The 12,362-nt window shown below is 36.2% G+C and overlaps 1 protein-coding gene across 2 annotated transcripts; it reads right to left on the minus strand.

Annotated features, from left to right (window-relative positions):
- Positions 1–7,677: 7,677 nt before the first annotated feature.
- Positions 7,678–12,286, minus strand: LOC106170524 (uncharacterized). 2 transcript variants are annotated; one of them, XM_013550405.2, is made up of 9 exons: positions 12,188–12,286; positions 11,699–11,962; positions 11,106–11,246; positions 10,310–10,402; positions 9,925–10,112; positions 9,634–9,691; positions 9,252–9,388; positions 8,755–8,913; positions 7,678–8,435 (listed from the first exon to the last, which is right to left on the minus strand). In XM_013550405.2, the coding sequence occupies exons 2-9, from the start codon at positions 11,831–11,833 to the stop codon at positions 8,237–8,239; spliced, it is 1,110 nt and encodes a 369-aa protein (XP_013405859.2). In that variant the 5' UTR covers positions 11,834–11,962; positions 12,188–12,286; the 3' UTR covers positions 7,678–8,236. The 2 variants fall into 2 exon arrangements, with proteins under 2 accessions (XP_013405859.2, XP_086864448.1); XM_087008322.1 differs by lacking the exon at positions 10,310–10,402.
- Between the last annotated feature and the right edge of the window lie 76 nt (positions 12,287–12,362).

Consider the following 12,362-nt stretch of genomic DNA (forward strand, 5'->3'; position numbering starts at 1 on the left):
TCCTTTTCCCGTCAGGATGGATGCGTAGGTAGAGTCGCTGCATCTTTAGCATGGAGGATATTCATATCTGCACTTTAGAGTGCAAAAACAGAGACAGATATCACTTTTTCTAAATCGAGAATTGTCAATAATGTGGTTCCATTGGTGGTTTTTCCCTTTTATTATTTCTTAGAATTTAAACGGACGTTACAGAACACACGGCGCTTTTTTTCTCGCTGACGACAGTTCGTTTACGTCAATTCCTTTCTTTTCTGCCTCAACAAGAGAGTAAACTCATTTTCCACACAAGTCATAAAGTTAAGACACTTTTTCATTTCCTGAGTAAATAGACATTACTATGTTCGTGCGGAGAATTCAATTTCGATTATTTATGGCCTAATATTACCAATGCGTCTACGCACATTATTTCATGCGAAATGAAACATTTCATGAAAATTTAGTAAGAGCTGGGATCAATAGCTGAGAAAAATAATGAAATGAGACGGAGAAATGGGTTGTCGATGCTTTACCTGTGGCATTGAACAAGGTCGGCGCCCACTTCACTTATTACATGTGCTTGCGCAGGTAAATGTGTGTATTTTCACGCCGGCGATTTGAACAACGCAATAAGTGTATGACTAGATGCTGAAAATTTCATAGCGTTATACATGACAATTGTGATGTTTAATTGATAGAAATATTTTTACACATTTGCGAACGAATGAAATTCTTTAAGATCTCTCTCTCTCTCTCTCTCTCTTTCTTTCTTTCTCTTTCTCTCTCTCTCTCTCTCTTTCTCTCTTCCCCCTCCCCCTCTCTCTCTCGCAAAACACACGTCTATTAATACAAAAAACTGCAATCATCTTATAATTCAAGACATGTATTTCTTTCAAAACAGACCATCTGTCTCATTTCTCGTCAACGCAATTTGCGCTTGACAAAGAAAGAAAATTAAATACAAGAAATTAGAATCGAATCGAAGAAAAGCACGTCTTCTTGTCGCATTGCGTGAGAGCCCTGCCAATCACGTATATTAAACTATTTAGACTTCGGCCGTAATTACAACAGCGATGACTTTCCTTCCTCTTCGTTTTATTTCATCCTGCTCTTTTACAACGCCTGAAACATCCTTTTTACTTATAACTGATAGTCTGATGAATCTTGTCAAAGCTGGCACTTGAAAGTTGTGTCAGCTTGATCAGATAAATCCCTTCTTCGAAAGTAGCAGTTTCTTACTTCTTAGATTATGAGCAAATTAATTACTCTATACAAATTTGTCAGCCTTGATTGCATCCTTTGACATTTTATGTTCATGTATATAGTAAAAACATGACTTGATTGGTTCATTGACTTGATACATGCTTAACTAAATACATAAGAAGGAAGAAATAATTTCTTTTCATTACTTTGTTTCTATGTGTTTCACAAGGAAAATCTCTTACTCAAATATGCATTTTTATCGTCATACAAAAATGATTAAATGAAGGACCAGTCATGGCATAGATATAAATCAACTCCAAAATTGATTAACGTGTTTAACTATCACAATTTTATCTCTACAATTCTTTTATCCTCTCGGCTAATTGTTAAGTCGGCATATTCACGGAAGGGTCACTATCGTTAAGTTCCCTACACCTCGTAGGGAACGCGCGTGTCAACAAATTGTTTGGAGGGTCATTTTCCCGGGTCACTCTGCTCTTCATTTACAAATTGATTCAAGTCATTTAACCTACCGTAGACGATACAATTAAGATGGATAAATACCGTATGCGCTCCGGCTCCCTAGTGTACCGGGGCATAGAAAGACGACGGTTATCGACCATTCGACAAATAAAGGTATTTCATTTTCTCTATAAGGTGTGGCGTAATCACCCAAAGTCAAGATATTGCCTATTAGAGATTTCTAACTACTCAGAATAATGTGAACATTCCATGAAATAGGGTCTTACTATGGCCTATCAAAGATTTCTAAATTTTCTTTTAATGTCGAAATTCCATGGAAAAGGACGATTTGGTGTCTCGTCTTCCACCTGCCCCAAGGCATTTGAAACCTTTCATCCCCTAATGTTACCATTCCCTCGTCGATTGCTGAACGAACGACAGCTATTTAATCGGAGATTTAGTTCTAATTAAAGGCATATTCGCAGGGTAAATACGCGCTATTCTATGTGATAACCTGTGTAAAACAAATTATGAATTCATCAAACAAATGGCAGTCTGCCATGCACCACGCACATTTGATTCACTTTAAACAACAATCATCGAAAGAAGCCAACTTGTGGTAGATACATATTGCTTATACTGTGGGAGATACCATATGACACGAATAAAAAAAACAAATTGCGATTTATTTCCTACATCAAAAAGCATTCACTCACTGCAGCGACTCGTAAAATAATGTAAATAATTAGAGTATTGTGAAAAAAAGCAAACTGCCATTACAATAAAAATTAGCTGTTAGCAATAAGATGTTTTCACCACACTTTTTTTCGTTTGTGAAATTGCAATAACAGATTTAGAATATTACGACTGGATTAAAAAGACTGTTTGTTGGGTTTTGAATATCGAATAAAGAAGTGAAAATGATGGGTAGGTCTATCTATCACTGGCGCCATTGTCCGTTTTTGGTAAATGTACTTTCAACCTATCACTCACTGTTCGCATCAGTTTTAATTTAAAGAAATGTCCTATGAATACATATTTACAGACAATAACAGATCATAACTGTAAAGAGTAAAAAAGAACACCCTTTCTTGTACTGTACCCTAACGCAGTCTGTTCAGCACTGAAGCATTTTCCAGTTCATACTTTATTTAAATTTCCACTCGTAATGATGAGCCTTTGCTGGTTATTACGAATTTTCATTCATTTCAACAGCTACTGGTGTTTTAAAATATATTTTAGTCAGAAAAATTACAGTCATGCGATTTAAATTAATACAAAACTTGATGATTTTTCCCCAAAAACTCTTGTGTCTTAAAGACTACTTCTTTTCTCTTGAAAGCATGCTCAGCGTAGAATTTTCATTATTTTAAAAGTGGCATAGTGGTATTCAAAAAGGAACTCACTTTATTTTGATTCAGAAACTTACTTCATGCTTATCCCAAAGGTACCGTGAAAATGGGCGATTCTGATGTTCTTGGAGTTTTATTGTTATCTTGTTCTCATAAATATGTTTCGCTTAATTTGCGGCTGTGTGTGTGTGCGTGTGTGTGTGTGTGTGTGTGTGTGTGTGTGAGAGAGAGAGAGAGAGAGAGAGAGAGAGAGAGAGAGAGAGAGAATAAATTAAAATAATAACAATCTTACAAATATCATAACAATTAAAAGTGTCATTCTTTTCATTATCATTATATTAAACTAACTAAGATCTTATTTTTCCCAAATGATAACGTATGTTTACATAAAAATAATATTGATATTTAGCTTTAATTTCATTCTCGACCTGGAGCTACTTTTGCGGCAACGAGGTGTTCTAATCAACTTAACGACCATGAAGACAACGCCCCCAGCAAAGACCTTCTGTTTGGAGTAAATTAGAGATGTGCTTTAATGTTTCTCTTTCTTCATCTTCATGTGTGTTTTTTCATCTTGCTTTTTGCTAAGTAGCACATTAATGATACACAGTTAATAGAAGAAACTCGTATCCTTCTGCAAAAACATCTGTCCAACACAGAATGATACATACTATTAATGGGAGATTTATGGTTCCATGGAAATCTTACTGGAAATTTCCTTTTGGTGCAATGATGATGATGCCTTTCTGTGTTGCCAGTGGACATGCAATCTCCAGTAAAAGACAGTCACTGAACAGTTTTTCAGTCATGTTATTACATTTTGCCACTGGTTCAACCGTATTAGAATCATGATAATGGTACCATCATATGGACCAAGGGCGCTGTTCTCAATCTTAATCAAGAGAGGGGGGAGGGAGTTCATACGCCCAGGTCATTGCAAAGGGGGAAATTGGAAGCTCTTGACTGGTCGCTGTGACAGAATGTCTTGAATCAAACTGTAGTGATATTTGTAATATATGCAACTCTGCAGGTACATGCAAGAAAATAGAGTGATCCTGTCATCTTCAGACGCAGCTTGGAGGTAAACCTCGGGGGCTCAATGAAATGTGCCAATTTATGTAGGGACTGCAAATTAACCTATTTTTTGTTTCATCTATTGCTGTTTTGTTATTATATGTCCATACAGTAGCGTATTTAAAGTGTCCCTGCGTTTATATATATTTCTGCATTATTGTGCATAAGAATGACAGGAATAAATTTTTGTTTTGCAGATTTGTATTTTCTGACGTTGTACAAAAATGGGCGATATAAAATATTTATTTTTGTACGAACATTCTATTAGTTTCATTATGCCTCAGAGTGACATTGAATTTATTTTCCAAATTCCAGAACAATATGTGTTTCCAGCGGAATGAAAACTCTTTTTGTAGGGTTTTATTAAAATGATTTTTTTTTCAAAAGTACGTGTACTCGAACACCGTCTAAGAGTTACAGCACTGAGTTTTGACAGGCCAAATTGACTATAGTAATTTGTTCGCTGTGACCCATAGGCCAGAGACAGGTTGCCCACCGTCCACCTCCTGTGGTCACTACACTCCCTGACCACTGCCCAATTACCGAATAAAATGCCCAAAAGGAAAATTATGGTTCTGATGAATGCACAGATAGTTTCGAGTTTGTTTTTCTGACTGATTCTTCCTATGAAGAATGGTGTTTATTTTGCCAATTTCTATGTGGAATACTCAGTCAAGTTGTCTGATTAGGCCACTTGAATGCAGGGTCATCCAGTAAAACAGACCGTCGTGGAATTATTTGTTGTTGATATAAAATTGCAATCTTAGATCTTAGTACGTTTGGTGCCTTGTGGAATGACCAATTTATATCCTAGATAAAGCAGACGACACAAGACATTTTACCCTCCTTAAGTAAACATTCAATGGTCCGTTTTATTCGAATTCTGTTTACCAAATTTGTGTTTGTCTTCACTGTGGAGCACTCATTTATTGTCTTGAATTGCAATAGATAAGTTATTTATCCGCCCATTAACCTGCCCAAGCTATCCAGTGTTTGGATGAAAGAACTAGTGTAGTCGGCCATATAATCATCCGGGGCTGTGCCCATCCGTCAGACAGACATTGGCTATCAGTCTGTCTCCGTTTGATGGTTAATTTATCTCGACTACTGGATTTGACCATGTACCCCAAGGCGGCGTGTCACGAATGGGGGAGGCGAATTTACTGGCGACTACCCATGCATTCACCTAAGGTTTTGACCGCTAGTCAGACAAGCTAGATGTATCACACCAAGTCATTCTATATAGGGTTGTAGCGAGAATGATTAATTTCCCACTGCTGTATCACCCACCCCCATCCCACTAAAAAATTAATTATAAAATGTAATGAATTATCATGAATTATGAAAATGATATGGTTGCCTAGGGTCCTTCAATTTTTTTTTCACAAACATTTACCAGTTTGCCTGTTTTCAAATATATGTTGGATTTAATTTTTTTTAGGAATTTTGAAAATACAATTCTATAAGTGCAGACACGTTCAAAACGAAGAAATTCATGCGCGTCCAGATTTAATTTTGAATTGCAACAGATAAGTTATTTATTATGACTCCTGCCATGTTAGTTGTTTTTCGGAAATGTTGAATTTCTTTAGAAGTAGCATATCTAGCATTTCGACAACAGTTTATTTCAACAGCCAGAGATACGCTGTATGGAACCGCCCAACTTATCCATATGTCCCGCTTTTTTTTTTCTTTTTCCCCATCAACTCTTTGTTTGTGGCATTGAATATTGCAAAAAAAAAAAAAAAAAAAAAAAAAAAAAAAAAAAAAAAAGATGATAATAAACAGGGCAGCTATTACATTACATAGATGATTGCAGGTGAAAAAACAATACTGAAGTACATACAGATGCAAACCTTTTAGTCCTAGATACCTGACAACAATATCCTGAGTGGAAACTTTCGGTTTGTGTAACCCGAGGAATACTGTATCAACCATTAAAACTAATGCTATGTATAAATAGAAACAAAATACATTTGTCTAACTCAAGGGGATTCTGTTTTCATAGTTGAATAATTTTGCCATGACAAAAACAGAAGGCACTTGCGGTAGATTAATGAGAGCGCTGAAAAAATAAACTCTTAGGATTTGGTTAATTCGATAGGGAGTGCAGTAAAAACAGCATGTTTGACAGTGATAAAACTAAAAGTGTGCAAGAACTTCTTTTAGACTTACTTTGCGCTTTACTTAGTACAAGATTAGACCTGCTAATTATGCAATCGGCATCACATCTTCAACCTACACGTTTTTTTTTATTAACAAACCAACATAGTTTCGTTTGGTTAATGTTGAAAATATCTATTTCATGCTTTTCTCCAAATAATATGTTACACAAAGTGTATAGATTGTCTTGCGACAGAGATTGTGGCCGCGGATTCAGAAAAAAAAATCACCCACCAGGTATTGTGCCTGATCTGTGGATAATGATAATGCGAGACTGTTGAACAATTTTTCCCGATTGTAATGTAGGCCTTTGCCTATCTTGTCTGTTATATAACGCTATACAACAGACTGATTGACTAAAGCCCTGCAGGTCTGGTTACAGACGTCCACGACACCTACTGCTCTGCCATAATATACTTTACATCCACAGGATGGCAGCGTCATATCAGTTAATACAGTTTCCACAATAATAATAGCGAAAAGACTTTGGAACATCCATTCGTAATTGTACTACTTCTTTGGGTGTTTTGCAAAATCGCATTTCAATTCGAAATAGTTTTTTTTTTTTTTTTTTTTTTTTTTTTTTTTTGCTGTAAAAAGGTGAAACAGCATTATTTTGGTTGGAAGTTAAGTTGAAATATAATGGGCAAAAAACCAATAGAAAAGAAACGGAGTAATAGAAGTTAGAGACGGCAAAAAATGTACCTATGGCAACATTAGTTACATGTAAGTATACTCAGATACAAACATTTAATATCCTAATCCCGAATAGCTGCGGTGTCGATCAACTATCTTCAAAAGCGGCAGTAATGTGTAACAAAACACATCTGTAACCAGAGAGTAGCGTAAGTGCTCTTAATAATGTACGATCTTTGTGCTTGAATACTTCTCACAAGAATAGAATAAATATCTGAAAATGGAGACTTCTTTTAGAGTACGAGTTTCTTAAGTGGGTTTTCTACTTCTGGAGTTGTTGTCAATAGAATGATTCCCCTGATGAAAGATGGCGAACACCAGCGATTTTTTATTATTCATTTAAACAATTCAAATCGACGTCAACTGAAGATCACAGTCATGCAGAAAAAATGACAAGGACTCTACGACGTTCTCGTCGCTATCTGAAACGTTTTCTATCCCGCTGTCTAGCCTTCAAAATGGTTGTAATTTATAATCATAAACAATTAAGAATTCTTTAAAAAGTGAATTGTGGAAAGACAAATATCGGCAAAAAATGGGTCAGATATTGATATTTGGCGCAGTGTGGCATTGATGGCAATGCTTTTTTCGTTGCACCATTCCACGGAGAATTGATGCGCATTGATGGAAATAAAAGGTAAATTCATTCATGGTTCAACTATTTCTACATACTTAAGAAAACGAATTAAATTACCTGTTGCATCATTCTTTATCGTTTATCTAAAGAGAGATACTTATGAGAACTCGCAACTGAAAAATACCAGTTTCATTTATTTAATTTCCCTTTGAATAGGACAGTGACATCGCTTTGTAAACACTGACTATTACTATAACTTCATATGTACCAACATTTATACCATTTAGTGAAATTAGTGTGATTGGTAATTGAGATTTTTTTGTCTACAGAAAGTTACCACAGTGGTCGCCACTGTGCTTGTGACGAAGGATCGAAACCACTGAAAATAACACAATCGGTTGAGAGGAGCACAATCACAATCATGGCATTCACTCTTACTCATCCTGTCAGCGAGCTTTCATTCAACAGAGTCCCGTCATTTGACAGAAAGCAGAATGGACACAAACATCTTTATGAATAAATAATTTAAAAAGGGTTATATTGAAGAGATGTTTGATTATGGTGGAACCAATGGTTTTCTTTGCAATACCCAATTGATTTCTTTTTACTCAAACTGTACACCATCTGTCCTCAACATCTTTACCCCAGCACTTATTCCAACATTTATTCACCGAACAATCTTTTTTGTTATTAAAGTTCTGCCATTTGAAATACATATCTTTGACACAGAAGGTTATGAAGCATCAATATTAAATGTAACAGGAATGTCTTTAAGCAAATCAGTCCATATATTAACACTGCAGTCTGTTCTAGTTGCTAAATCCTGAATTGTTTTCCTTACAGCTAGTGCAGTGTGCGGGTGTTCACAGAGGCCTTGAAAACACTGCTTTAACTTCGTGTATGAGAAGTCCTCAGTATCCTGTGACTTGAGGCTAAAAGACAACAAAGACTCATTTAATAAGGTATATATAAATTACAAGTAAAAAAACAGTAGAAGATTTATCAACATCCTAATGCATACACAAAACATAGAAAAAATAAGGATAAAAATTGCACATATTTAACCAGGTGAGGTACTCTGATGAATAAGACTTGACATTACAAAAAAAGCTAACTAACAACTGATGAACTTATGCACTGCCATGCAGACGCTTAGATAACTTATTTTTTTCCAAAATACACTTTTATCTTCAAATACACAAATTCCACTTTCAAAACTCAACTGTAACCAGTCGCGTTGCAATTCCCTACCTCCATGTGTATCCTGCTTTCCCCATGTTATCATAAACTATTACCATTGACTGTGCCCACTCCGTCAGGTGATCCATATACCTAGTGTAGAAGCTGAAGTACACAAAGGCCACTTGGCACAGCAGACTGGGGGGCACTTGCCAAATGGGCTTCAGCAAACTACAATAATATCAATTCAAGACATTAAATTAAAGTGATTTTTGTATTTTCTTATAAAATCGTATCATACAAACTCAATATCAGAGAGGAACTTTTGCCATGGGTTTATTTATAAGTAATTTTAACAAAAGTGTGTGGGCATGATTATGCCAGCTTCTTGAACAAAATTACTATTCGCATATTCTCACTTTCCTGACATCTGTTTGAATAACAAAACAAGGAAAAACTTAGCACTAGGGAAAAACCACAGAATTTCTGCTGCAACCTCTCCTTTAAAAATACCTGGATAACATTCAGCAAATGGTAATAAATCACTACAAATGTTCCATGTCATGTACCTTGACCTTGGGTGTGTCCTGTCTTTGTCTACACATGTGTTTAACACCCACTGCAGGACAAACTGGCGCAACTCACTGCTGCCCTCTGCAGGGGACATATCTCCATCATCTGTTATGAGCACAGTCAGCAAAATATCCTTGATGGCCAAACAGTAATAAATTAGGAATAAAATATTGCAGATGAATGTCAGGAGATATATGCATAGCAAGAGTAATTGATATGCATGCCTAATTACATATTTGACATAAATTCATGTCATTAAGTCTTACTGTTTTTCTTTCTACCGTTTTATTTAATGAATAAGTGATAGACATGATCACTCCAATCAAAATATAACTCAGTAACAGCAAACAGGCCTATTACTCATCAAACTCAGCTTACCAAACCATGTTCCTCCATAACAGCACTGGTCAAGATTCTTTCTGTATGGCTCACTGCCCTGCAAAGAAATAAAATGCAATAACCACAATTTTAATAGCAACTTTCCTATTACAAAAAAATTTATAAAAAACCAAATCAAACTCAGGCTGAAACTTCAAAACTTTAATGCAAACCAAAAGTCTCCCTCCATCCCCCCCAACTGCTCATTCGAGCCCATTCTTGTTGAATTAAGGAGGCAGTCTAATTATCACAGATAATGGAGAATTACATACAAAGTGTGTAGTGCCTTACTTGTCCCTCCTGTGGCAGTTAATCCAGACCTTTCTGATATGCCTTAAGAGTAAGCATGCCTGTGTTTGGACACTTGTTGACCTCCAATGCTGATCAATTTCACCGCTTTGTTGGGCACTGTTCACCAATTTTTTCAGCTGCATTGCCTGCTGCAGGGATGACTTGGTCTCACTGAGTTCAGAGAGTAACTAAAATGTGGTTTTAATGGTAATATTGAAGTATAGTCAATATCAAAATAAAATCAAATATAAATATATAACAGTTTATAAATCTTGCAAAAAGAAATCTACATCTTAAGTAATCTAAATTAACAATGTGTATCTGTGATGTTATTTTTTACCTAAAACTCCATATAACAGAGGAATTAATTTCAACTTGCACTTACAGACAAAATATCACAGGCAGATGACCCATCATTCCCAACAGACAAAATTCTGCTGAGCAGCTGGTCTGATAGCTGGGGATTCTGAACAAGGGACTACAATAAATTGAGAGACATCTTATGAAATAAAGATTGAGTACTCAATACAAGGCCAGTGCAGAGATTATGATTGCAATGCAATGCAATTGCTAACAAGTTCATATAAAGGGTTAAGCAAGAAAAAAAAATAGTTAGGCATAGAAGAGTAACTTGTGCAAAGTTTATTTCTCTACAACAGCAACAACAACATTAATAAATAAATAAATAAATAAATAAATAAATAAATAAATAAATAAATAAATAAATCACTACATACTATACTGATGACAAGCATCTATTACCCCATTCACACTAGCACTTTTAACCCCCGTCAAGGCCTGACCTCGGTCCCATCGCGGTTAACTTTTCTAATGTGAATGGACAACATAGTCCTGACCGCGGTCGAAATAAACCCAGATCGGGAGGTGGGTATAATCGGAGTAAACTCCTGACCGCGGTCAAGACCGGATGTCTACATATGAAGCGCACGTGCACAAGTGTATCGTCATTTGAGCTCCCGCCAAGTTGCACAGATTCTAGTAAGAGCGCATGCTTGACAAGAAGTACGCTTGCTGAGATTCAACTGCTACTGATCGCTGCCGGTGTCAGTGTGAACGCGGTTTGGACGCGGTTTGGTTGACCGCAATTTAATTGGAGTAAACTCGACCGCAGTAAACGTTCTAATGCGAATGGCCTATATGTTTTCCGTCAGAAGAACTACCTTTATAAGCACTGGTGTAGCCTTTCTTAGTAATTCTAGGTTAATCTCCAGATCTCCTAGTTTTAATGGAAGTTTTCCAAGTTGCTGCACTTGCTGGTTCAGATCTTCTCTATAAGGCTTGCACTGTGCCTGAGTATACACCTGCGATTAAGATTTTATGAAAAAGTTACCATTTTAAGGGGTTAAACATATGAAATACTGCATGTATGGTAATTATTTCAATTTTCATTCAGTTCATGAGTATCTTTTTATGTTAATCAATTGGTCATGGTTCAATATGTATGGCATTATGTGAATATGTCAATACATATTAAGAGGGATGTGGTTAAATATAAATAAATAAATTTATTAACTTAGCCAGCACGACATCCCTTAGCATAAGTATTCATGCATTAGCAATGCTATTTACATCTTTTCTTTTTTCTTTCAAAATGTATATACTGAGTACCACATGATACCAGTGCTAATCATAATCAATGGGTGCATTTTTCTGCGAGGCACCCACCTATTCCTTTACTGGAAGGAAAGATGAAGGATTGATGTCTTAAAAACTGGATAATTGGATTTATTCAGAAAGTATGTAAACTGTGTACCTGTTCACAGTAGGTTGCCCACTGTAAAGCATTGTCCAGGGCCTGCTGGTCCCATGTCTCGACATCAGGTGACCGAGCACTTTGTAACACTTCCAAAAATGAGTAGATATTCTTCAGAATAGTCTTCAAGGACATTGGGTGACAATGAGAGAGACTTGATTATTGTTTCCAAAGCAGAACTGTATTCTTTAGGGACATCTTCCAATACGTTTTAATTTCAGTTCTTGCTGCAAATAACTTTTTTGTGTCTACGCCGATGAGGCCCTGAAATGTAAACAAACTCAGATTCAGAACAACTGTCTTCGCCGCTGAGTAGGTTCCAGCTTGTTGTGAGTTTGCAGTTGAAGTTAGTTGTAAAAGTTACACCGTGGCTGTTGCACTGTCACTGTCCAAACCACAAAGCAGCAAAAACAAAGGCAGATAACTTATGAAGAACTAACCACAGATAGGTACGGCATAAAATCAAAACTTTACCTATGAGTTACTTACAAGTATGAGGACAGACAACGCGTTCAAACGTAATAAAGTGTTTTTGTTTTCAACCTGCGCGGCTTCACCAGCTCTTTTGCACTAGGAGGGACTAAGGTGTTCACCCAAGAAGAAATTTATAGATTTGTGATTTCAATCAAATGAAACGCAAGTATTTGGACAGCTTGATAAAGCG

The sequence above is a fragment of the Lingula anatina genome, chromosome 3 (assembly GCF_051362555.1).
Source record: "Lingula anatina isolate TDL-2025a chromosome 3, LinAna3.0, whole genome shotgun sequence".
In the NCBI taxonomy this organism is placed as follows: Eukaryota; Metazoa; Brachiopoda; class Lingulata; order Lingulida; family Lingulidae; genus Lingula; species Lingula anatina.

What these genes read in the sequence shown, in the direction of transcription:
- LOC106170524 (XM_013550405.2), bottom strand. Translation starts at nt 11,833, where the DNA reads ATGTCCTTGAAGACTATTCTGAAGAATATCTACTCATTTTTGGAAGTG. An exon ending in CTGCCTGTGATATTTTGTCT is followed by an intron (nt 10,113 to 10,309) that starts GTAAGTGCAAGT and finishes ACCACATTTTAG; the next exon opens with TTACTCTCTGAACTCAGTGA. An exon ending in AAAGCAGGATACACATGGAG is followed by an intron (nt 8,436 to 8,754) that starts GTAGGGAATTGC and finishes GTTGTCTTTTAG; the next exon opens with CCTCAAGTCACAGGATACTG.